The 23,939-nt window shown below is 52.2% G+C and overlaps 1 protein-coding gene and 1 long non-coding RNA gene across 2 annotated transcripts in view; both read right to left on the bottom strand.

Moving 5' to 3' along the window:
* Positions 1-1,023: 1,023 nt before the first annotated feature.
* LOC112606047 lies at positions 1,024-13,084 on the bottom strand. Its single transcript, XR_003115581.1, has 2 exons — positions 12,995-13,084; positions 1,024-1,453 (listed from the first exon to the last, which is right to left on the bottom strand). It is a non-coding gene; the product is annotated as an uncharacterized LOC112606047 (long non-coding RNA).
* Positions 13,085-14,524: 1,440 nt separating this feature from the next.
* DEAF1 (DEAF1, transcription factor) overlaps positions 14,525-23,939 on the bottom strand; it is a 37,192-nt gene continuing 27,777 nt past the window's right edge. Inside the window, exon 10 of the mRNA XM_025358476.1 lies at positions 14,525-14,586. Within this exon, the coding sequence (XP_025214261.1) occupies positions 14,525-14,586 (62 nt within the window). The remainder of the gene's footprint in view (positions 14,587-23,939) is intronic.

Consider the following 23,939-nt stretch of genomic DNA (forward strand, 5'->3'; position numbering starts at 1 on the left):
CAGGAGAATCGCTTGAACCTGGGAGGCAGAGGTTGCAGTGAGCCAAGATTGTGCCACTGCACTCCAGCCTGGGTGACAGGGTGAAACTGTCTCAAAGAAAAAAAAAATAGAAAACCAGAATAAACCAGGTGGTCCTGAGAAACCCAGAGACTCAAATATGGTGGGGGGTTCTCTGCAGGGCCCACAGAGCCAGTGAGCCCTGCCCCCATGCACAGCCCCTTCCAGGGGAACTCTGGCCGCCTCTCGTAGAGCTCCAACTGGTGCAGAAAGCGCTTAGAGGCAAACATCAGAATCGTTGGTGCAGGTTCCTCCTGGCGCTGCCAGCCCACCCCAGGTGCCTGCTGAGCTTTTGCTGAGTCTGTACTTTCTTGCCCCAGTGCAGCCACAGCCGTGGAGCCTTCAGTGTGCAGAGAACACAGGCCATGAGCGCAGAAGCTTCCAGAACAAGAGTGACGCTGCTCCAGCAGAGCTCTCAGTCAGGAGGGCAGGTGGGTCCCATGTCCAGGCCCAGCCCAGTGCCCAAACACACTGGACATGCTCCCTTGTGTCCCATGCAGGCTTCAGTCCTTTCTCTTTCCTCCACCTGGCACCAGGGCCATGAGAAACAAGCGGGAGACCCGGAGGCCATGAGGCTCTGCATGTGGATCCCTGGACCAAGGCCACCGAGCCGTCCACATGGACTGAACAGGCTGCACTGGGCCATCGGGCTTGCTCAGGAAGCCTGGGCACAGGAGGGTACCGGGTGCACAGAAACCTGGCGGGAAGGGCTGCAGGCCTGCTGCACTTGCCGGCAGCCATGAGGTTCTCGTGGAACAGAAGGAATGAAGACCTCCTGGACTACAGGTGCCACCAGATGCCAGGGCTTCAGTCTGGCCACGCTGCCCCGTGCACTGGAGGCTCCAGCCTGGCCGCGCTGCCCTGTGGACTGGAGATGCGGTGGGCTTGGGATTCCCACCTGCACAAGGAGAAGGAAGGGGAGGAAACCCCCCTGAGGGCTGGCACTGAAACCGGCCGCCCGCGTGGGGCAGGGAGACCTTATTTACACTTTATTGACAGACACAACACGTATGTACATGCGTCGCAGCACAGGCCCTGTGGGCAAGACCGGACGCTCATGATCCCAGGGATAAAAAATCTCTCCGCGAGCGGGCGGGGGGCCCGGGCGGGGGGAGTCTGCTCCCCAGGGCACCATTCGCTTAAAGTGTGTTAATAACTTGTCCAGCAAGTTTCTTTACCTTCCCACACCCCTCTTCTCAACGTCCCCCCAGAGTCCTCAGGGGGGCCTTCGACCTGCAAAAGCCTCACAGGAGTGCGAGGGGCCCCAGCTCCCAGGGCGGCCGATGGAGCCTCACACGGTCACCTTCTCCATCACGCTTTCAGCCACGTGGACTTCGTCTGCCTGGACCGTGACAGCTGCTGACTGCCCGCATATGTGCTGGTGATCCTTCCAGTCCTGGAAGGGAGGACACACCCATGTCCGCAGGGTCAGTGGGTGCAGCAGGGCCTTGGAGCAGGGTCCCCAAGGTGGACCCCAGGCCCCTCACCCCAGAGGGTGCAGCCCCCTGTGAGCCCACCTGGGGGTACTGAGAGAATGCCCTCCCCAGTGCGCCCACACTCTGGTGCCCTCTGCTCCAATACAGCCTTCTCCACACTCTCTTGGTTTGAGGAATTGGATCAAAAGGCAAACAACAGGTGGGGCGTGGTGGCTCACGCCTGTAATCCCAGCACTTTGGGAGGCCCAGGCAGGTGGATCCCCTGAGGTCAGGAGTTCGAGACCAGCCTGGCCAACATGGTAAAACCCCGTATCCACTAAAAACACAAAAATTAGCTGGGCATGGTGGCAGGCACCTCTAATCCCAGTTACTCGGGAGGCTGAGGCAGGACTGCTTGAACCTGGGAGGTAGAGGTTGCAGTGAGCCAAGATGGTGCCACTGCACTCCAGCCCATGGGAGAGAACAACTCCATATCAAAATAAAAGTCAAACAACAAACCAGGGTAAGACTCTCCAAAGCAGTTGTTTTGTGTTAGGGATGTAAACAAAAAATATCAGACATGCAGAAAAACATTTAAATACATGATCAAGTTCTGTGGGGTTTTTTTTGTTGTTTTTGGGACAGAGTTTTGCTCTTGTTGCCCAGGCTGGAGTGCAATGCGAAATCTCGGCTCACTACAACCTCCACCTCCAGGGTTCAAGCAACTCTCTTGCCTCAGCCTCCCTAGTAGCTGGGATTACAGGTGCCCGCCACCACACCTGGCTAATGTTTTACATTTTTAGTAGAGATAGCGTTTCACCATGTTGGTCAGGCTGGTCTCGAACTCCTGACCTCAGGGGATCTGCCCACCTCAGCCTCCCAAAGTGCTGGGATTACAGGCGTGAGCCACTGTGCCCGGCCCCAGTTCTGTTTTTAATGGCAAAGATGAAAAAGCAAACTGGAACCAGCCTGTGGCTGCAGAGGGCCTCTGCAGAGAGAAAGAGGGGGATGGTGCTTGGGAGAAGTCACAGCTCCAGTGAGGTCAGCACACGGAACCAGGCCCCACTTCCCTGCTACCTCAAGCACTTCGGAACACAGCGGAGGTCTAGAGGAAGCGCCAGGTGCTAAAGCTGAGGCGGCCTCGTCAGACAGAGGCAGCTCCCTGCACGGGGGCATGACAGGTACACACATAACACACAGAGCAGAAATAAACGCGTCCAAATGGTGACCGGGTTATTCCCTAGAGGGCAGAATTCCAGCTGATTATAATAAAAAAGCAAAATTAGGCAGGGCGCAGTGGCTCAGGGCTGTAATCCCATCATGTTGAGAGGCCGAGGTGGGCAGATCACCCGAGGCCAGGAGATGAGGAGATCACCTGAGGCCAGCCTGCCCAACATGTCAAAACCCCATCTCTACTAAAAATACAAAAACTAGCCGCCTGTGGTCGCACACGCCTGCAATCCCAGCTACCTGGGAGGCTGAGGCACGAGAATCACTTGAATCTGGGAGGTGGAGGTTGCAGTGAGCTGAGATTGTGCCTCTGCACTCCAGCACAGGCAACAGAGAGAGACTATGTCTCATTAAAAAAAAAAAAAAAATTACCTGGTAACAGACTATAAATCTACATGGCATGAAAACACACATCAGCAAACCACCGCATCGGATGCAGACCCACCGCCCGCCCCTCCCCGGCCTCCACTCCGGGGCAACCAGGACAGGTTCCGGTTCCTGCCCAGACTCTGTGTGGGGCGAGGGGCCTGCACCCCTCATGGGAGCTGCCCCCACTGAGAGGATGTGGGCCCTGGATAAGGCCCCCAGGAGTTCTAGATGCTTTTTCTCTGGTCTACAGGTTTGAGCCACTCCCTAGGGCCTGTGCAGATGGAGGGAGAGGGGGGGCGCATGTCAGTGTTCACTCTGAGCTACAGAAGCTTCCATCAAGTTCTCCAAGCAAAGAGGCAAATGCCCAGGGTTGACTTTTAAAAATCAGACATCCTGAGTTCTTTTTTAAAGCAAATTTTTCCATCTTAAACATCAATGTGATGCTTCTTTTTTTTTTTTTTTTGAGACGGAGTCTCGCTCTGTCACCCAGGCTGGAGTGCGGTGGCCGGATCTCAGCTCACTGCAAGCTCCGCCTCCGGGGTTCACGCCATTCTCCTGCCTCAGCCTCCCGAGTAGCTGGGACTACAGGCGCCCGCCACCTCGCCCGGCTAGTTTTTTGTATTTTTTAGTAGAGACGGGGTTTCACCGGGTCAGCCAGGATGGTCTCGATCTCCTGACCTCGTGATCCGCCCGTCTCGGCCTCCCAAAGTGCTGGGATTACAGGCTGCGCCCGGCCAATGTGATGCTTCTTACAGTATAATGTTAAAATACTTTTGAAAAAAAAAATCATTATCTGAAAAGCCAAAATTAGAAATTAGTGTTTTAGTTTTCGAAAAATAGAAAAAAATGGTTAAATTCACAAGAAGCTAACAGTGAAGGCCGGGCGCGGTGGCTCAAGCCTGTAACCCCAGCACTTTGGGAGGCCGAGGCGGGCAGATCACGAGGTCAGGAGATCGAGACCATCCTGGCTAACACGGTGAAACCCCGTCTCTACTAAAAAATACAAAAAACTAGCCGGGCGAGGTGGCGGGCACCTGTAGTCCCAGCTACTCCGGAGGCTGAGGCAGGAGAATGGCGTAAACCCGGGAGGCGGAGCTTGCAGTGAGCCGAGATCCGGCCACTGAACCCCAGCCTGGGCGACAGAGCGAGACTCCATCTCAAAAAAAAAAAGAAGCAAACAGTGACAGTGCCTGATACAAATAAATGACAAAAGCCAACATCACAGAGTTCAAAAACAATGACTTTGGGAGGCTGAGGTCACTTGAGGTCAGGGGTTGGAGACCAGCCTGAGCAACATAGCAAGACCCTATTTCTATAAAAAATGTTTTAAAATTAGCTGGGTGTGGTGGCTAATGCCTGTGGTCCAAGCTACGTGGGAGACAGAGGCAGGAGGATCACTTGAGCCAGGAGGTCAAGGCTGTAGTGAGCCATGATGGCACCACTGGACTCCAGCTTGGGTGACAAAGGGAGACCCTGTCTATAAAAAACCTAAAATAGGCTGGGCATGGTGGCTCATGCCGATAATCCCAGCACTTTGGGAGGCCGAGGCAGGCAAATCATGAGGTCAGGAGTTCAAGACCAGCCTGACCAATATGGTGAAACCCCATCTCTGCTAAAAATACAAAAATTAGCTGGGCCTGGTGGCACGCACCTGTAGTCCCAGCTTCTTGGGAGGCTGAGGCAGGAGAATTGGTTGAACCTGGGAGGCAAAGGTTGCAGTGAACTAAGATCATGCCACTGCACTCCAGCCTGGCAACAGACCTACACTTGGTCTCAAAATATATAAATAAATAAAAATAAAAATAAAAATACAAAAATTAGCCAGGTGTGGTGGCACGGACCTGTAGTCCCAGCTACTAGGGAGGCTGAGGCAGGAGAATCACCTGAACCCAGGAGGTGAAGGTGGCAGTGAGCCAAGATTGCGCCACTGCACTCCAGCCTGGGTGACAGAGCCAGACTCTGTCTCAAAAACAGAAACAAAACCAAAAACAAACAAACAAACAAAAACCAAAAATAAGTGACTAAAAATCCAATTAAGAAACAATCCAAATCTGACTTACAGTGATCGAGGCCTCACAAATGAAAATAATGATGCGTGGGGCTTGCTTTAAAATGCTCAGCCCTCAGCCCAAAGAGCGGGGGGACGAGCCAGAAGGGCAGGCGCTAAAGCAGCTGACACAGGTGAGGGTGACGGGTCTCTCCTGGGCGATCCCACTCCTGTGCACGTGTCACATTTTTCAAGTTAAGGGTTAAAAGAAACTGCTGGCACCACAGAAGGTGGGTAACCCGGCCAGGCGCGGTGGCTCAAGCCTGTAATCCCAGCACTTTGGGAGGCTGAGACGGGCGGATCACGAGGTCAGGAGATCGAGACCATCCTGGCTAACATGGTAAAACCCCGTCTCTACTAAAAAATACAAAAAACTAGCCAGGCGAGGTGGCGGGCGCCTGTAGTCCCAGCTACTCGGGAGGCTGAGGCAGGAGAATGGTGTGAACCCGGGAGGCGGAGCTTGCAGTGAGCTGAGATCCGGCCACTGCACTCCAGCCCGGGCGACAGAGCGAGACTCCGTCTCAAAAAAAAAAAAAAAAAAAGAAGGTGGGTGATTCAGTCCGGGCGGTGCTGGGAGCAGGCCACAGGCAGGACACCAGGGCTGGGTGGGGAAAAATGCCAAGAGCCCCCAAACCCTCCTGGGAACAGGCCCTGCCGTGGGGACTGCAGAGGTACCCTGTCTACAGGCGCGCGTGTGTGGAGAAAGCATAAAGAGCACGGGTGCCAGAAACACGCCTCAACTGACAGCCCCCAGGCCCAGGAGGGGCTGGATCACATGGAGCTTGGCCCCCAAGGCTGGCTTTCTTCAGGTGGGTGGTGGGTGCAGGGGATTCCTGTTGGGGTTTCATAACACGCATAAACTCATGTGTATACTTTTGTGTACACACCAAGTCCTCTATAATGAATTTTTAAAATTATCACTGCTTTTGTTTTTTGAGACAGGGTTGTGCTCTCTCGCCCTAGGTAGAGTGCACTGGAGTCACCTCAGCTCACCGCAGCCTCAACCTCTCCTGGCTCAAGGGATCCTCCTACCTAAGCCTTCCAAGTAGTTGGGACCACAGGCTCACACCAGCTAATTCTTTCGTATTTTGTAGAGATGGAGTCTCATGTACGTTGCCCAGGTTGGTCTCAAACTCCTGGGCTCAAGCAATCCGTCTGCCTCGGCCTCCCAAAGAGCTGGGATTACAGGCATGAGCCACCACACCTGACCTATCACCGCTTTTTAAGAGTAAGATGTTAGAGTCCGGGCGCAGTAGCTCACGCCTGTAATCCTAGCACTTTGGGAGGCAGAGGTGGGCGTATCACCTGAGGTCAGGAGTTCGAGGCCAGGCTGGCCAATGTGGAGACAGCCCAGCTCTACAAAAATACAAACAATTAGCCGGATGTGGTAGTGTGTGCCTGCAGTCCCAGCTACTCGGGAGGCAGAGACAGGAGAACTGCTTGAACCCAGGAGGTGGAGGTTGCAGTGAGCGGATATCATGCCACTACACTCCAGCCTGGGTGACAGAGTGAGACTCCATCTCAAAACTAAACAAATAAAAATAAGACATTAGAAAACCAAACACCAAATTTTTGTTATCTCTAAGGGGTGAGAATATGAGGACTTCAACTTCCTATCATATATAATTTTGAAGTTATGAATTTAAAACTAAGCTTTTTTTTTTTTCTTGAGACAGAGTCTCGCTCTGTCACCCAGGCTGGAGTGCAGTGGTGTGATCTTGGCTCACTGCAACCTCTGCCTCCCGGGATCAAGCGATTCTCCTGCCTCAGCCTCCCAAGTAGCTGGGACTACAGGCGCCCGCCACCACGCCCGGCTAATTTTTTGTATTTTTAGTAGAGACGGGGTTTCACCGTGTTAGCTAGGATGGTCTCGATCTCCTGACCTCGTGATCCACCTGCCTCGGCCTCCCAAAGTGCTGGGATTACAGGGGTGAGCCCCCATGCCTGGCTGAAGGCAGCTTTTTAAAGAACAGGATCTGAGGGAGGCTTGGAGACAGGGTGGCCAGGGTGGAGGTCTGGCTGGAAGGCAGCTTTTGAAAGAACAGAATGTGGCCAGGCGTGGTGGCTCATGCCTGTAATCCCAGGATGATCAAGACCATCCTGGCTAACATGGTGAAACCCTGTCTCTACTAAACATATAAAAACAATTAACCGGGCGTGGTGGCGGGTGCCTGTAGTCCCAGCTACTCGGGAGGCTGAGGCAGGAGAATGGCGTGAACCTGGGAGTTGGAGGTTGCAGTGAGCCGGGATCGCGCCACTGCACTCCAGCCTGGGTGACAGAGTGAGACTCCATCTCAAAAAAAAAAAAAAAAGAACGGGATGTGTTCATTTTGTTGGTGAAAGGAGCTCAGCGAGTGCTTATACTGGGGCCCAAAAAGCTTCTGTCAGGAATGTATATACTCGGCCTCTGCAGTACGCTTTCTCTGCTTGAGGAAATTCTATCCTCCCACTGAAATTGAGATAAATTAAAATGTATATTGTAATACCTACAGCAGTAAGAAAATAACTCATAACTTAAAAGATACTGTTTAAAATTGTTCAACAAAAGAACTGGTACACTAGAAAATACAACTAGAAAATACACATTTAACAGAAAAGAAGTTAGTGAAAGAACAGAGGAGCAAGACATGAGACATAAACTGCAAATACAAACACAAATCCACTCATCGATAATTACATTAAACATGAGTAGATTAGGTTTTGCGAGGTGGCTCATGCCTGTAATCCCAGCACTTTGGGAGGCCAAGGTGGACGGGTTACTTGAGTCAAGGAGTTCAAGACCAGCCTGGCCAACATGGCAAAACCCCATCTCTACAAAAAATACAAAAATTAGCTGGCCATGGTGGCGCATGCCTGTAATCCCAACTACTTGGGAGGCTGAAGCAGGAGAATCACTTGAACCTGGGAGGCGGAGGTTGCAGTGAGCAGAGATTGTGCCACTGCACTCCAGCCTGGGAGACAGAGCAAGACTGTATCACAAAACAACAACAACAAAAAAAATGGGCATGGTGGCAGGTGCCTGTAATACCAGCTACTTGGGAGGCTGAGGGAGGAGTATTGCTTGAACCCGGGAAGCGGTGGCTGCACTGAGCTGAGATTGTGCCACTGCACTGCACTCCAGCCTGGGTGACAGAGTGAAACTCCACTTCAAAAAAAAAAAAAAAAAAGAAAAAAAGGCTGGGCGCAGTGGCTCACACCTGTAATCGTAGCACTTTGGGAGGCCGAGGCGGGCGGATCACTTGAGGTCAGGAGCTCAAGACCAGCCTGACCAACATGGTGAAACCCTGTGTCTACTAAAAATACAAAAATTAGCTGGGTCTGGTGGTGCCCTCCTGCAGTCCCAGCTACTCGGGAGAATGAGGCACAAGAATCCCTTGAACCCAGGAAGCAGAGGTTGCAGTGAGCCGAGATTACACCAGTGCACTCCAGCCTGGGTGACAGAGCGATACTCTGTCTCAACTCAAAAAACAAAACAGGCCTAGTGCCAGTGCAGTGGCTCACACCTGTAATCTTAGAACTTTGGGAGGCCAAGGCGGGTGGATCATCTGAGGTCAGGAGTTCGAGACCAGTCTGACCAACACAGAGAAATAATATCTCTACTAAAAATACAAAAATTAGGCCAGGCGTGGTGGCTCCCGCCTGTAATCCCAGCACTTTGGGAGGCCAAGGCGGGTGGATCACCTGAGGTCGGGAGTTCAAGACCAGCTTGACCAACATGGAGAAACCCCATCTCTACTAAACATACAAAAATTAGCCAGGCATGGTGGCGCATGCCTGTAATCCCAGCTACTCAGGAGGCTGAGGTAGGAGAATCGCTTGAACCCGGGACATTGAGTTTGCAGTGGGCTGAGATCGCGCCATTGCACTCCAGCCTGGGCAAAAAGAACGAAACTCCGTCTCAAAAAAAAAATACAAAAATTAGCTGGACGTGGAGGCGCACACCTGTAATCCCAGCTACTCAGGAGGCTGAGGAAGGGGAATCACTTGAACCCAGGACGTTGAGTTTGCAGTGGGCTGAGATAGTGCCACTGCACTCCAGCCTGGCGACAGAGTGAGACTCTGTCTCAAAAAAAAAAATTAAAAAGGCTGGGCGCGGTGGCTCATGCCTGTAATCCCAGCGCTTTGGGAGGCCAAGGCGGGCGGATCAAGAGGTCAGGAGATCAAGACCATCCTGGCTAACACAGTGAAACCCCGTCTCTACTAAAACAAATACAAAAATTAGCCAGGCGTGGTGGCGGGCACCCATAGTCCCTGCTACGTGGGAGGCTGAGGCAGGAGAATGGCGTGAACCCAGGAGGCAGAGCTTGCAGTGAGCCGAGATCGCACCACTGCACTCCAGCCTGGCGACAGAGCAAGACTCCGTTTCAACAACAACAACAACAACAACAAAAGCAGAGGCTATCAGACTAGATTAAAACCTAAGATCCAAGCACATTCTGTCTCTAAGGGAATGCTTAAGAGCCAAGGACACAAATTAGAAGTAACAAGATGTTTGTTTATTTATATATTTATTTATTTAAAAAATAGAAACAGAGTCTCACTTTGTTGGCCAGGCTGGTCCTGGGCTCAAGTGATCCTCCCCGCTTGGCCTCCCAAAGTGTTGGGATTACTGCTGTGGGTCACCGCACCCAGCCAAAAAGATGTTTTCTAAAAAGATGCAGGTTGGGTGCAGTGACTCACACCTGTCATCCCAGCACTTTGGGAGGCCAAGCAGGGGGTGGAACACTTGAGTCGAAGGGTTTGAGACCAGCCTGGGCAACATGGCGAAACCTCGTCTCAACTAAAAATACAAAAAATTAGCTGGACATGGGGCGTGTATCTGTAGAGGCTGCAGTAAGTCAAGATCATGCCACTGCACTCCAGTCTGGGTGACAGAGTGAGACTGTCTCAAAAACAAAAGATGCAAACATTAACCATAAGACAGGTGGAGTGTCTATACTACTATCAGAAAAAAATATATATATATTTTTGAGACAGAGTCTCACTCTGTCACCCAGGCTGGAGTGCAGTGGAACAATCTCGGCTCACTGCAACCTCCGCCTCCCAGGTTCAAGCAATCCTCCTGCCTCAGCCCCCCTAGTAGCTGGGATTACACGCATGCACCACCATGCCCAGCTAATTTTTGTATTTTTAGTAGAGATGGGGTCTTACCATGTTGGCCAAGCTGGTCTCAAACTTCTAACAGGCGATCCACCTGCCTCAGCCTCCGAAAGTGCTGGGATGACAGGCGTGAGCCACCGTGCCCAGCCAGAAAAAATAAATTTTAATATAAAAACTTCTATTGGCTGGTGTAGTGCCTCATGCCTATAATCCTAGCACTTCGGGAGGCTGAGATGGGAGGATTGGCTAAGGCCAGGAGATGGAGACCAGGCTGGTCAACATAGCAAGACCTCATCTCTGTAAGAAAAAAAAAAATAAAGAAATAAAAAATAAAAAACTTACTGAGACAAAGAAGGATGTTTTATAACGATGAAAGAGCTAATTCATCAGGAAGACACGATAATTATAAATTAAACATATATGCACCTAACAACAGAGTCCCAAAATAAATGAAGCAAAAACAGGCAAAATTGCAGATAAAAACAGATAATTCAGTCGGGCGTGGTGGCTCACGCCTGTAATCCCAGGACTTTGAAAGGAGGCTGAGGCAGGTGGATCTTGAGGTCAGAAGATCGAGACCATCCTGGCTAACACAGTGAAGCCCAGTCTCTACTAAAAATACAACGAATTAGCCGGACATGGTGGTGGGCGCCTGCAGTCCCAGCTACTCGGGAGGCTGAGGCAGGAGAATGGCGTGAACTCGGGAGGTGGAGGTTGCAGGGAGCCGAGATCGTACCACTGCACTCTAGCCTGGGCGACAGAGCAAGACTCTGTCAGAAAAAAAAAAACCCAGCTAATTCAACAGTAATAGCTGACAAGTTCAACACTTCACTCTATATAAGGGGTAGAACAAGTAGAGAAAATCAGCAAGAATATGAAAGAGTTGGACAATACTATTAACCAACCTAACTGATATCTATCTAACACTCCGCCCAACAGAGCAGAATATATAAGCAACATTCTCCATAAGACCATACGCTAGGCCCTAACACAAATCTCAATAAATTTAAAGGTACTGAAAAATACTAAGTATGTTCTTGAACCACAATGTAATTAAAGTAAAAATTAATTATAAAGGTACATTTAAGAAATCCACAAATAGGCCGGGCGCGGTGGCTCAAGCCTGTAATCCCAGCACTTTGGGAGGCCGAGACGGGCGGATCACAAGGTCAGGAGATCGAGACCATCCTGGTTAACACGGTGAAACCCCGTCTCTACTAAAAAAATACAAAAAACTAGCCGGGCGAGGTGGCGGGCGCCTGTAGTCCCAGCTACTCGGGAGGCTGAGCCAGGAGAATGGTGTAAACCCGGGAGGAGGAGCTTGCAGTGAGCTGAGATCTGGCCACTGCACTCCAGCCTGGGCGACAGAGCTAGACTCCGTCTCAAAAAAAAAAATAAAAATTAAAAAAAAAAAAAAAAAAAGAAATCCACAAATATTTGAAATTAGTATCCTTCTATTTCTTTTTTAGATCTACTCCTGAACCCAGCACTCACTTCCAAATAACTCACAGGTCACAGTAAAAAATCACACGGTAAATATTTTCAACTGAATAAAATATTCGAACTGAATAAAAATCAAACACAGGCCAGGTGCCGTGGCTCACACTCGTAATCCCAGCAATTTGGGAGGCTGAGGCAGGCAGATCACTTGAGGCCAGAAGTTTGAGACCAGCCTGGGCAACATGGTAAAACCCTGTTTCTACTGAAAACATAAAAATTACCCAGGGGTGGAGGTGTAAGCCTGTAGTCCAGCTACTCGGGAGGTTGAGGTAGGAGAATCACTTGAACCCAGGAGGCGGAGGTTGCAGTGAGCCGAGATTGTGCCACTGCACTCCAGCATGGTCTACAGAGCAAAACTGTCTCAAAAAGAAAACAGAGAAGGAGGGCAGAAGGGCATACTTCCCAGCTGATTTGAAGGCCAGTGTTGCTCTGACACCAAAATGAGACAAAGACATAGCAGGACAAAATATAGACCAGCATCTCTCATAAATATGAGGAAAAAAAACAAACACCAAAAAGATTAGTAAAGCTGCTGGGCACAGCAGCTCATGCCTCTCAATCCCAGCACTTTGGGAGGCCAAGGTGGGCGGATCACCTGAGGTCAGGAGTTTGAGACCAGCCCGGGCCAACATGGTGAAACCCTGTCCATCTCTATTAAAAATACAGAAATTAGCTGGGTGTGGTAGTGGCTGCAGTCCCAGCTGTGGAGAGGCTGAGGCAAGAGGATCGCTTGAACCCAGGAGGCAGAGGTTGCAGTGAGCCGAGATCGCACCACTGCACTCCAGCCTGGGCAACAGAGTGAGACTCTGTCTCAAAAAAAAAAAAACAATTGGAGTGACTAAACGCTCCCAAGTACTCTGATTATGGTAGAAAAAGTTATACAATCCCGAACTACCATTTCTAGCCTACAAAAGTTCTCTTGAATTTTTGTGGAGCAGAGGGCTGAGTAACAGAAACAGAGGAACCGTGGACAGTCTCTCTTGTGTGGCTCTGCAGGGGTGTGGACAGCTGGGAAGCACTGACCAGCAACCCTCAGGGTTTCTGGCCACCACTTGTGGGGCCTCCCATGAGAGCACTACCTGGCATGGCTCACGTGAGCCTCCTGCAGGGTCTTCGCGGAGCCAAGCAGCAGCCCCGGATTCCCAGAGGGAGGGACAGGGAGGGGAGTCAGGCGAGGTCCAAGGCACCAGGAGCACACGGGGAGGGAGGGCCACCCAGGGGTCTTTGCAGCGAGGGAGGAGGCAGGGGCACTGAGCGTGGTGTGGGTGAGGCCTACCTTGCGCTGGCAGAAGGTGGAGCAGTAGTTGACCTTGTGGCAGCCTGTACACTCATTCATAGCCTCCCGGCCGCAGTTAACGCAGGACTGCTGCAAGAAGGACACAAGAGGCTGGTCAGTGACGTGGCTGTGGAGAGCCCCTGAGACACTGGGGACAGAGGCAGGTGCAGGCGGGAGGCCCTGAGGTCTGCCCACTGGACTCCTGACTCCGCCTCTGCCCCAGTGCTGCTCAGAACATCCTCGTCACCTCCAGAATCAGCTCTTTCCTAGCCTCGGTGCAGTTTGCCCCCTACATTCATTCAGTGGAAGATCAGCGTGGCCCAGGAGCAGTGGCTCACACCTGTAATCCCAGGACTTTGGGCGGCCGAGGCAGGTGGATCACCTGAGGTCAGGAGTTCAGCACAGCCAACATTGTGAAATCTCGTCTCTACTAAAAACACAAAAATTAGCTGGGTGTGGTGGTGGCCACCTGTAATCCCAGCTACTTGGGAGGCTGAGGTGGGAGAATCACTTGCACCCGGGAGGCAGAGGTTTCAGGGAGCTGAGATCGCACTACTGTACTCCAGCCTGGGCAACAGAGTGAGACTCCCATCTCAAAAAAAAAAAAAAAAAAAAAGGAAAATCAGGGCCGGACGTGGTGGCTCACGCCCGTAATCCTAGCAGTTTGGGAGGCTGAGGTAGGCAGATCACGAGGTCAGGAGATCGAGACCATCCTGGCTAACACGGTGAAACCCGGAGACTGCCGCACTGCACTCCAGCCTGGGTGACAGAGCGAGACACCGTTTCAAAAAAAAAAAAAAAGGGAAATCAGCATGGAAATCTTTCTCCAAACACCAAAGAGCTTCACTCCAGCCAGGCCAGCACAGAAAATCAAACTCAGGAGTCCACCACTTCCAACACTCCTGAGCAGGTAGCCTGGGTGGCGCCAGCCTGGGTGCACCGTGGCAGGCGTGTGTCCCAAACTGCCGCGGCGGCACCACAGCCGACATCCCCACCCCCACCCGAGCCGGCTTCTGTGGTGGATTGAAAAGATGACATGGGGCTGGGCGCGGTGGGCGGTGGCTCACGCCTGTAATCCCAGCACTCTGGGAGGCTGAGGCAGGCAAATCACGAGACCAGGAGATCGAGACCATCCTGGCTAACACAGTGAAACCCCGTCTCTACTAAAAATACAAAAAATAAGCCGGGTGTGGTGGCGGGCGTCTGTAGTCCCAGCTACTCGGGAGGCTGAGGCAGGAGAATCCCTTGAACCCGGGAGGCAGAGCTTGCAGTGAGCTGAGATCCGGCCACTGCACTCCAGCCTGGGCGACAGAGCGGGACTCCATCTCAAAAAAAAAAGAAAAAAGAAAGATGACACCAGAGGTTTGTGTACTTTCTCCTGGAATTACATTACTGCAGCTTTTCCTTCTAATCAGCGCATAGATCAACATGCTGTCAATGATTAACGTTTGTGGCATGACTAAGGTGCTTGACCGTTGTGAGTTCCGCCGTCAATGTCAATGCTCTCGGAGACGGAGAAGGCCACCGGGCCTAGGAGAGGCCTCGGCGCCGGGACCCGCACGCCCGGTACGCGCCCAGATCATCCGCAGGCACTGCGGGAGAGGCCGTGGCCAGTGGGTGAGTGGCAGCGTCTGCAAGCAGCTCCGGAAACGACCCCAGCGCGGCCTCGCGGTTCCTGCGCGCGCAGCCCGGCTCTGAGGCTCTGTTCTGATGCTTGCCTCCCTTCTTCGCAAACGTGATCTTTAGCATTTTTCCAGTTGTAAGACATTCAGAGCTCCAACATTCACTCACTTCAGAAAACAGGAGGCATTTTGGTACTAATTTAGGTTGTCCCCTGCCTCTACTTTATTTATTTATTTATTTATTTATTTTTTTTTTTTTTTTTTTGAGATGGAGTCTCACTCTGTTGCCAGCCTGGGGTGCAGTGGCACGATCTCGGCTCACTGCAACCTCCGCCTCCTGGCCTCAAGTGATTCTCCTGCCTCAACCTCCTGAGTAGCTGGGACTACAGGCACCTGCCACCACATCTGGCTTTTTTTTTTTTTTTTTTTTTTTTAGTAGAGACAAGGTTTCACTATGTTGGCCAGGATGGTCTTGATCTCTTGACCTCATGATCCACCTGCCTCGGCCTCCCAAAGTGCTGGGATTACAAACTTGAGTCACTGCGCCCAGCCTTTTATTTATTTATTTATTTATTTATTTATTTATTTATTTATTTTTGAGATGGGAGTCTCATTCTGTTGCCCAGGTTGGAGTGCAGTGGCGCCATCTTGGCTCACTGCAACCTCCGCCTCCTGGGTTCAAGCGATCCTTGTGCCTCAGCCTCCCCACAGCTGGGACTACAGGCACGCACCACCACGCCCAGCTAATATTTTTGTATTTTTAGTACACGTGGGATTTCACCATATTGGTCAGGCTGGTCTCAAACTCCTGACCTCAAATGATCCAGCTGAGTCGGCCTCCCAAAGTGCTGGGATTACAGGCATGAGCTACCACACCTGGCCTGTGCCTCTACTTTAAATGACAAAATATTTCTTGAAAAGTCTGTAACCACACAGAAGTTTCTCGAAGAAGAACACAGCTTCTGTAGCTTTATTAACATCCTGGGCTGCTCTGTGGATGGCCGGGTCCAGCCCCTCAGAGACCTGGGTCAGGTGGGGTGGGAGGCTGGCGGGAGCGTGGTCGGCGTGCCCCCACGCTGAGAAGGGCATGAGGCTCCGCGTCCAGCAGTCCCTGTGCACCACACACCAGGACGTCCTGTACTTGCCCCCCAGCATAGTTCCTGGAGGACAGCACCCCTGAACTGAACGGAAAGCCTGTCCTGTTGCCTCGCGGGCACCTCTTTGGCCTCAGCTGGGACTTTCAACCGCTCGGCCCTTTCGCAGTACGCCCTTTGCACAACCTTTTTTTAAAAAAAAAAAATAATAACTTTTTAGGAAGGTTAGAAGGAGTTTTGGGGTCTGAATTAGAGTCAGAGGCAGTAGCATGAACTCATGTTCTCTTCATAGATACAGAAACGGCTGCGGAGACGTTCATACGAGGGTGACACAGGTGACACCCTCGTCCCTGCTCTGCAGCTGACGGCCTCCAAGCGACAACATCCCCGCAGCACCGGACCCACCTGGCACCCAGGCCTCACTCTCTAAGACTCTCCAGTAAAAGGATCTGGGCTCCTTGGAGAAGGGGCTGGTTCCCGGGCCAGGGCAGGGAATGCAGGAGGAGCCTAGAGCACCCTACAGTGCCAGGAAGTCAGGACGTGGCCCAAAATGAAAAATCTGTTGATGGGGGTGCATCAGGGGACCCAGGAGCTGACTGCAGGAGCTCCCCAGGGCCAAGGACAGATAGTGTGAATCACAAAAAAAGTAGTATTGTATTCTAGCTCAGAGTTTAAAACATATATAAAATGAGCCCATCCTGATACAAACAAATGATCAAATAAATAAATACAAGTCCAAGCTCTTCCGGTCCTCCCCTGTCTAGGAGGAGCCCCCGGCCGTGGACTTGCCCCCTGACTAAATGTGCAAGGGGAGAAGCAGCCCTGTTACCAAGGAGACAGCCGCAGACACCCTGACTCTGGTGAGGAAGGTCAGAGCTGTCTGTAATGTCACTTGGATGTCAGAGACGCCACAGTGGTGTAAGACAGGCGGCGGCACTCCTCCCTGAAACCTGTCATCCACCCCCACCAGAAAGCACAAGACAAGCCTGGGTTGGGGCACCTGGACAAACTGCCTGGCCAGACCCCTCAGAACTGCAGGGCACGGAAGACAAGGAAAGACTGAGAGACCGTCACAGGCCTGAGGGTGCTGGGTAAATGGCGCACGGGAGGCCATCTCCCACACGTGGCAGCGGGGACAAAAGGTCCTGGAGCAGAAACAGGATGTTGAGAGTGAAATTCAAAGTCTGGAGTTCACAGTGACACCCAGTGCTGGATTCTGAGCTACAACAGCCACGCCCTGTGGACTCAGAAGTTACAGAAAGGAGGCTGCGGAGTGGCAGAAGGGATCCTCTGTGCTCACTCTGCAACTTTTCTGTAAACCTAAAATTATCCCGAAATACGTTTATTTTTTAAAATAACCATTCATTGGCCGGGCGCAGTGGCTCACGCCTGTAATTTCAGCACTTTGGGAGGCCGAGGAGGGCGGATCATAAGGTCAGGAGTTCGAAACCAGCCTGGCCAACATGGTGAAACCCCATCTCTACTAAAAATACAAACATTAGCTGGGCGTGGCGGCAGGCGCCTGTAGTCCCAGCTACTCGGGAGGCTGAGGCAGAAGAATTGCCTGAATCCGGGAGGCAGAGGTTGCAGTGAGCCGAGATCACACCATTGCACTCCAGCCTGCACGACAGAGCGAGACTGTCTCAAAAAATAAAAATAAAATTAAAAAATACCCATTCATTACTGTGGAAGAGGTGAGTTGCGTTGCAGAAGGTTAGGACAAGACACCCCGTTTCTGCTGCCAAGGACATTGATGAGTCCATTCTGTACTTTCAGGAAACCGTCAGGAAATCACAGGACTGTGGACGGCACAGAGGGCAGAAGTGCCCAGGCCTGCCCGGACACCCCGAGAAGCGCATGCTGCTGAGTAGTGGCACTGCCACTGGCATTCAGAGTTCTCTGGGCTGCGGGCGGGCAGAGGAGGAGACTGCAGCAGAGCACCCTCAGCACAGACTGCGAAGGGGTTTCCAGGCCGGCCTTCCTTGCTGCAGGGGCCCCCACCTGCACATCACACAATGGGAACACACCTCTGGCAACACAATAGCTGGTGTACTTTGGTCCAGGTGGAAAAAAAGCCTTGTGAATCACATATGCTGGTTTCATTATAATTGATTTTTAAATTAGACAAATTACAGATAACAAAGCCACTCCTTCAGAACAGCCAACCAAGAGTAAGACCATAAGATCACATATAAAATGCCTATTAATTTTTTTTTTTTTTTTTTTGAGACGGAGTCTCGTTCTGTCGCCCAGGCTGGAGTGCAGTGGCCAGATCTTGGCTCACTGAAAGCTCCGCCTCCCAGGTTCACGCCATTCTCCTGCCTCCACCTCCCGAATAGCTGGGACTACAGACGCCCGCCACCTCGCCCGGCTAGTTTTTTGTATTTTTAGTAGAGATGGGGTTTCACCGTGTTAGCCAGGATGGTCTCCATCTCCTGACCTCGTGATCCACTCGCCTCGACCTCCCAAAATGCTGGGATTACAGGTGTGAGCCACCGCTGCCTGCCAATGCCTATTAATTTTTTAACCATCAAAGAATAAGCTAATAATGTATTCATTATTCTTTCTGCAAATAAAGCTAAGTCTAACTTGAAAACCTAGATACTGGCCAGGCATTGTGGCTATACCTGTAATCCCAGCACTTTGGGAGGCTGAGGTGGGAGCATCGCTTGAGCCCAAGAGTTTAAGGCCAGCATGGGTGACATGGCAAAACCCTGTCTATATATATATAAAAAAATTAGCAGGCCGGGCGCGGTGGCTCAAGCCTGTAATCCCAGCACTTTGGGAGGCCGAGACGGGCGGATCACGAGGTCAGGAGATCAAGACCGTCCTGGCTAACACAGTGAAACCTCGTCTCTACTAAAAAAAAAAAATACAAAAAACTAGCTGGGCGAGGTGGCGGGCGCCTGTAGTGCCAGCTACTTGGGAGGCTGAGGCAGGAGAATGGCGTGAACCCGGGAGGCGGAGCTTGCAGTGAGCTGAGATCTGGCCACTGCACTTCAGCCTGGGCGACAGAGCGAGACTCCGTCTCAACAACAACAACAACAAAAAATTAGCTGGGCATGGTGGCATGCACCTCTCAGTTACTAGAGAGGCTGAGGTGGGAGGATCGCTTGAGCCTAGGACGTGGAGGTTGCAGTGAGCTGAGGTCGCACCACTGCACTCCAGCCTGGGTGACAGAGGGAGAACATGTCTGGAACGATACAAAATAATAATAATAAAAAAGAAAACCTAGACACACCCAGGATGGAGTTGAGACTGTGGTTGGAGGCGGCCTGGTGGAGTGTGTATCTCACGGGGAGTGCTTTCTTTATGACTTATTCTCAGAGGATGTGAACGCTGCCAGGAGCCTCGTTGGAGCCGACTCCATGTCACCATCACTCCTGAACTGACTGTGGCCACAGGGGCCTCCGCTTGCTTCAGGAGCCAGGTGACTGGAGGGCGACTTGGCCTTGGGGTTCAGAGCCGCTGGGAGAACCCTGAGTACCCTTTGCAGATCCACTCCTGGGTCTCGTCCCAGAGGCTCCTTTCCCGGCACTGCGGTGAGTTCAGGTGAAGCAGCCGCCTCGTTCCATAGGCCTGGCCCCTCTGGAGAGACACAGGGGAGAGTGAGCAGGAAGCCGGTGGTGGACGGGGCTTCAGGAGAACCTGCTGGACCCTGAAGCTGTGAACTGGACGCTGGGGAGCCCCAGCGTCACCCTGCATGGAGGCTGAAATACAAAGCCCCCGACACAGGGCAGGCAGGGCCAGGCGGGGCTCGGATAGACGGGGCCCGGGGGCTGCTGCTGCGCACCCTTGAGGTCTGCCCCCAGGACCACTGTGGCTTCACCGACGCCCACCATGGGGCAGAGGGCTCCCCATGACTGTGTCCCGTGAGGGTGCAGCAGCTCAGCTTAAAAGTAAGAGAAATGTAAATTAGACTGGATTACTCTCCCTTGAGGAAGCAACAGAAATAAGAGAAAACCCTCATAAAATCAAGCAGATTTAGCTGAAAGCTGAGCCACACGCGTAAGGAGATCAAAGGATTAGTCTAATAGCATCTTTTTGAGCTGGGACAGAGTTTGCCGTTTCTATGAAATGACCATGATACAGATCTCTGAGGAAGCATCGGGCAAAATCAAATTTACAACCTGCCCCACCCCTGCCCCCGAAAGCCCACACACCTCATCCCGCTGGTCAGGCTGGGTCCCGCTGGTCAGGCTGGGTCCCGCTGAGGTGGGAATGCGCAGCCACCTCTGTGCTTTTCCCAGCCTGCCCCACCAGTGCCGCTTCACCCTGTCCTGGGCACCTGGATGCCCCTCCCGTCTCACCACACCCCCAGCTCCCTCGGGAGACTCCGAGGCTGCGTTTCTGGGGGCTTCCACACTGCCGGCCGTGCTCCAAAGAGTTCCCTGGGGACGTGGGGATGGCGGGCTGCTCCCGAGTATCCCAAAGACACCAGCAACCCTCGCTCACTCGGCCACAGCGGGACACAGGTCCGGCTTTGGAATCTGCCCTCTGATGCAGAACAGCTGACTGAGCTGCCTTGGGTCTGGCCAGGCCGATCTGGCTCATGTGAATGTTAGGCTGACACTAGAGAACAAGGCAGGCAAAGCCCTCATTTACAAAACCCCCATGCCTGGACTTCAGGGAAATGTCACCGAAACACAAGCCCCTCTCGGCGCTGCCTGTGGCACCGGCGGCCTTACAGTGTCGGGAGAGGCCTGCGGGGAAGCGGCTGCTCTGGGTCTGGCTCCAACCTTCCAGATCCCCAGGCACGGAGGCACCATCCGGGCACAGCACAGACCTATTTCTGAGCTCCCTAGGAGTCAATGACATTGTTATTTACTGTCCAACTTACATATTCTTCTCCCTTTCATACACTTCTGTGCTGTGCTATATTTAACACTTTAAAAGGAAGTTAGGGAGACTGAAGAAAGCCTGAGAGAGAGCTACTAGAAACAGGGATAGGCTGGAGGAATGGGGTTTGGGCTCAGGGCAGCATGGCCAACAACAAGTTGGGGCCACGGCCGTGAGTCCAAGACCCTGCAGCCACTCGGCTGACTTCCACTGGACACTGTGCCCTTGACGGCCAAGGGCATCTGCTCTTCTGCCTTGCTGAATCTCTGCAGAGCTCATTACATACACATGAATGCAGATTTCCCATGGTTAAAACTGGCAACAATCCCCTTAATAGCTTCAGCTGGGCTACATTTGATTTTTTTTTTTTTTTTTAATTCCAGCTAAAAGGCCGGGTACGGAGGCTCATGCCTGTAATCCCAGCACTTTGGGAGGCCAAGGCAGGCGGATCACCTGAGGTCAGGGGTTCAACACTAGCCTGCCCAACATGGTGAAACCCCACGTCTACTAAAAATACAAAAATTAGCCAGGCGTGGTGGCAAGTGCCTGTAACCCCAGCTACTTGGGAGGCTGAGGCAGAAGAATCGCTTGAACCTGGGAGGCACAGGTTGCAGTGAGCTGAGATTGTGCCATCACACTCCAGCCTGAGCAACGAGAGTGAAATTCCATCTCAAAAAAAAAACCATTCCAGATAAAATGTTGAAGTGGCAGCGTCAGGCCTGCCCTCCCCACTGCTGGAGGCACGGGAGCTCTGTGATGGGTGCTCATGAGTGAGGCTTCCTCATCCTCACACGTGGACCTTTCCATTCAGAGACAGTGCCGTCCACCTGTCAAACCCTGACTTTCCAGCACAAATTACAAATAACTATTTAGTGGCACAAAACAAGCTTGTCCAACCCATGGCCCGTGGGCTGCATGCAGCCCAGGATGGCTTTGAATGAGTCCCAACACAAATTCATAAACTTTCTTAAAACATTATGGGCTGGGCACGGTGGCTCATGCCTGTAATCCCAGCACTTTGAGACGCCAAGGCGGGTGGATGACGAGGTCAGGTGTTCAAGACCAGCCTGGCCAACAAGGCAAAACCCTGTCTCTACTAAGAAAAATAAAAAAACTAGCCAGGCGCAGTGGTGCGTACCTGTAATGCCAGCTACTCGAGAGGCTGAGGCAAGAGAATCACTTGAACCCGGGAGGCAGAGGTTGTGTGTGGTGAGTTGAGATCACATCACCGCACTCCAGCCTGGGCAACAGAGCAAGACTCCGTCTCACAAAAAGAAAAAACAAAAAAAAGATGAGATTTATTAATGTGTGGCCCAAGACAATTCCTCTTCTTCCAGTGTGGCCCAGGGAAGAGAAAAGATTGGACACCCCAGCGTAAAGCCTTCCTCCCATTCTGCAGTGGCCACGAAAACTCACTTTCATCCTACTGTTGGGGGAACCATTCGGTCCTTCCTACAGGGCAGGAGGAGGCCAACATGCAACCACCTTCCTCCCCTCGCCAACTTCCAACTCCCGCCCGTCCCAGTCCGCACCCCCAGGCTCCCGGAGGCTGCTGTGTGCTGCTGTCGCCGCCGGCTGAAGGGACACAGGCTGAAGAGACACAGAAGTCCTTGTAGGATGGGCCTCCCCTCCGAGCTCTCGTAAGATGCCTGTGGGGCTGATCCCAACGGAATCTCCGCGTCTGATTCAGAGCCATCATCTCACCAGACCCCAGCAGCCTTGCTCCGGCCTGGGTGCTGTAGCCATCACGTCACCACAATGGTCCAAGTGACCATCACCTTTGCTAGAATGGCTGCATGCACATGGCATGCGCACAGGCAACCACGTCTGCAAGAGCCCGTGATTGTTCACCAGGTGAGCCCTCAGCAGGGCAGCAGGGCTGTCAGCAGGAGAGCAGGGGGGTCAGCAGGGCAGCAGAGGGGTCAGTAGGCAGCAGAGGGGTCAGTAGGCAGCAGAGGGGTCAGCAGGAGAGCAGAGTGGTCAGCAAGACAGCAGGGGGCAGCGGCACCATGAAAATCTCTTCCAGTCAAGTGAGCCTGCCGCACTCCCAGAGGGCACGATGCCCATTCCCAGCCTCCCTGAGCACAACTGCCGTCCTGATGCTCTGAAAGGGATGATATCTTGTTTTTCATTACTGGCCTGGGGGCCAAGAGCAGGGGCTCATGCCTAGAGTCCCAGACTCTGGGAAGCTGACTGGGTGAATTTCTTGAGACCAGGTGTTCAGGACCAGCCTGGGCAACATAGCGAGATCCTGTCTCTATAAAAAACACAAAACTTAGCTGGGCATGGTGGCTTACATCTGTAATCCCAGCACTTTGGGAGGCCAAGGAGGGTGGATCACTTGAGGTCAGGAGTTCAAAACCAGTCTGGCCAATATGGCGAAACCCCATCTCTACTAAAAACACAAAAATTAGCCAGGCGTGCTGGTGCGCACCTGTAATTCCAACCACTTGGGAGACTAAGGCAGGAGAATTGCTTGAACCTGGGAGGTGGAGGTTGCAATGAGCTGAGATCCTGTCACTGCACTCCAGCCTGGGTGACAGAGCAAGACTCATCAAAAAAAAAAAAAAAAAAAAGACGCCTCTGGAGTGAATATCAGGCTTTTAACCTTTCCTCCTCTATCTCTTCAGTGTTTTTCTTGCAAAGGTCTGGTCTGCTGGACTCTAGGAGATGGCCCCATCACAGGAAGCACCGTGGTCCTGTCTGCTAGCGTGGCTTCCCGAAGTTGTAAGTTCATTTATTTAAGATGTCTCAAGAAAATGGACAAAACAGGGCTGGGTGCAGTAGCTCACGCCTTATAATCCCAGCACTTTGGGAAGCTGAGGCGGGCGGATCACGTGAGGTTGGGAGTTCGAGACCAGGTGACCAACATGAAGAAACCCCGTCTCTACTAAAAATACAAAATCATCCAGGCATGGTGGCACATGCCTGTAATCCCAGCTACTCAGGAGGCTGAGGCAGAAAAATCGCTTGAACCCAGGAGGTGGAGGTTGCAGTGAGCTGAGATCATGCCATTGCACTCCAGCCTGGGCAACAAGAGCGAAACTCTGTCTCAAGAAAAAGAGAAAAAAAAAAAAAAAGTTCACTTTTGTAGCCACCAGAAAAAAGAAAAGAAAATGAAACCCACTGTGTCTGGGCCACCATGCAGAAGTGTGAAGCAGCGTCCACCCCAAGCCATGGCACTGAGAGGAGGAAGAGAGAAGACAGGGCGTCACACTTGGTCCCTCTAAGTCCTCACTCAGCTATTCACACTGAGTGGAGGAGGAGAGGGTGTTACACTCGGTCCCTCTAAGTCCTCACTCAGCTATTCACACTGAGAGGAGGAGAACAGGGCGTCACACTCGGTCCCTCTAAGTCCTCACTCAGCTATTCACACTGAGAGGAGGAGGA

This window comes from Theropithecus gelada, chromosome 14 (assembly GCF_003255815.1).
Source record: "Theropithecus gelada isolate Dixy chromosome 14, Tgel_1.0, whole genome shotgun sequence".
Classification (NCBI taxonomy): Eukaryota; Metazoa; Chordata; class Mammalia; order Primates; family Cercopithecidae; genus Theropithecus; species Theropithecus gelada.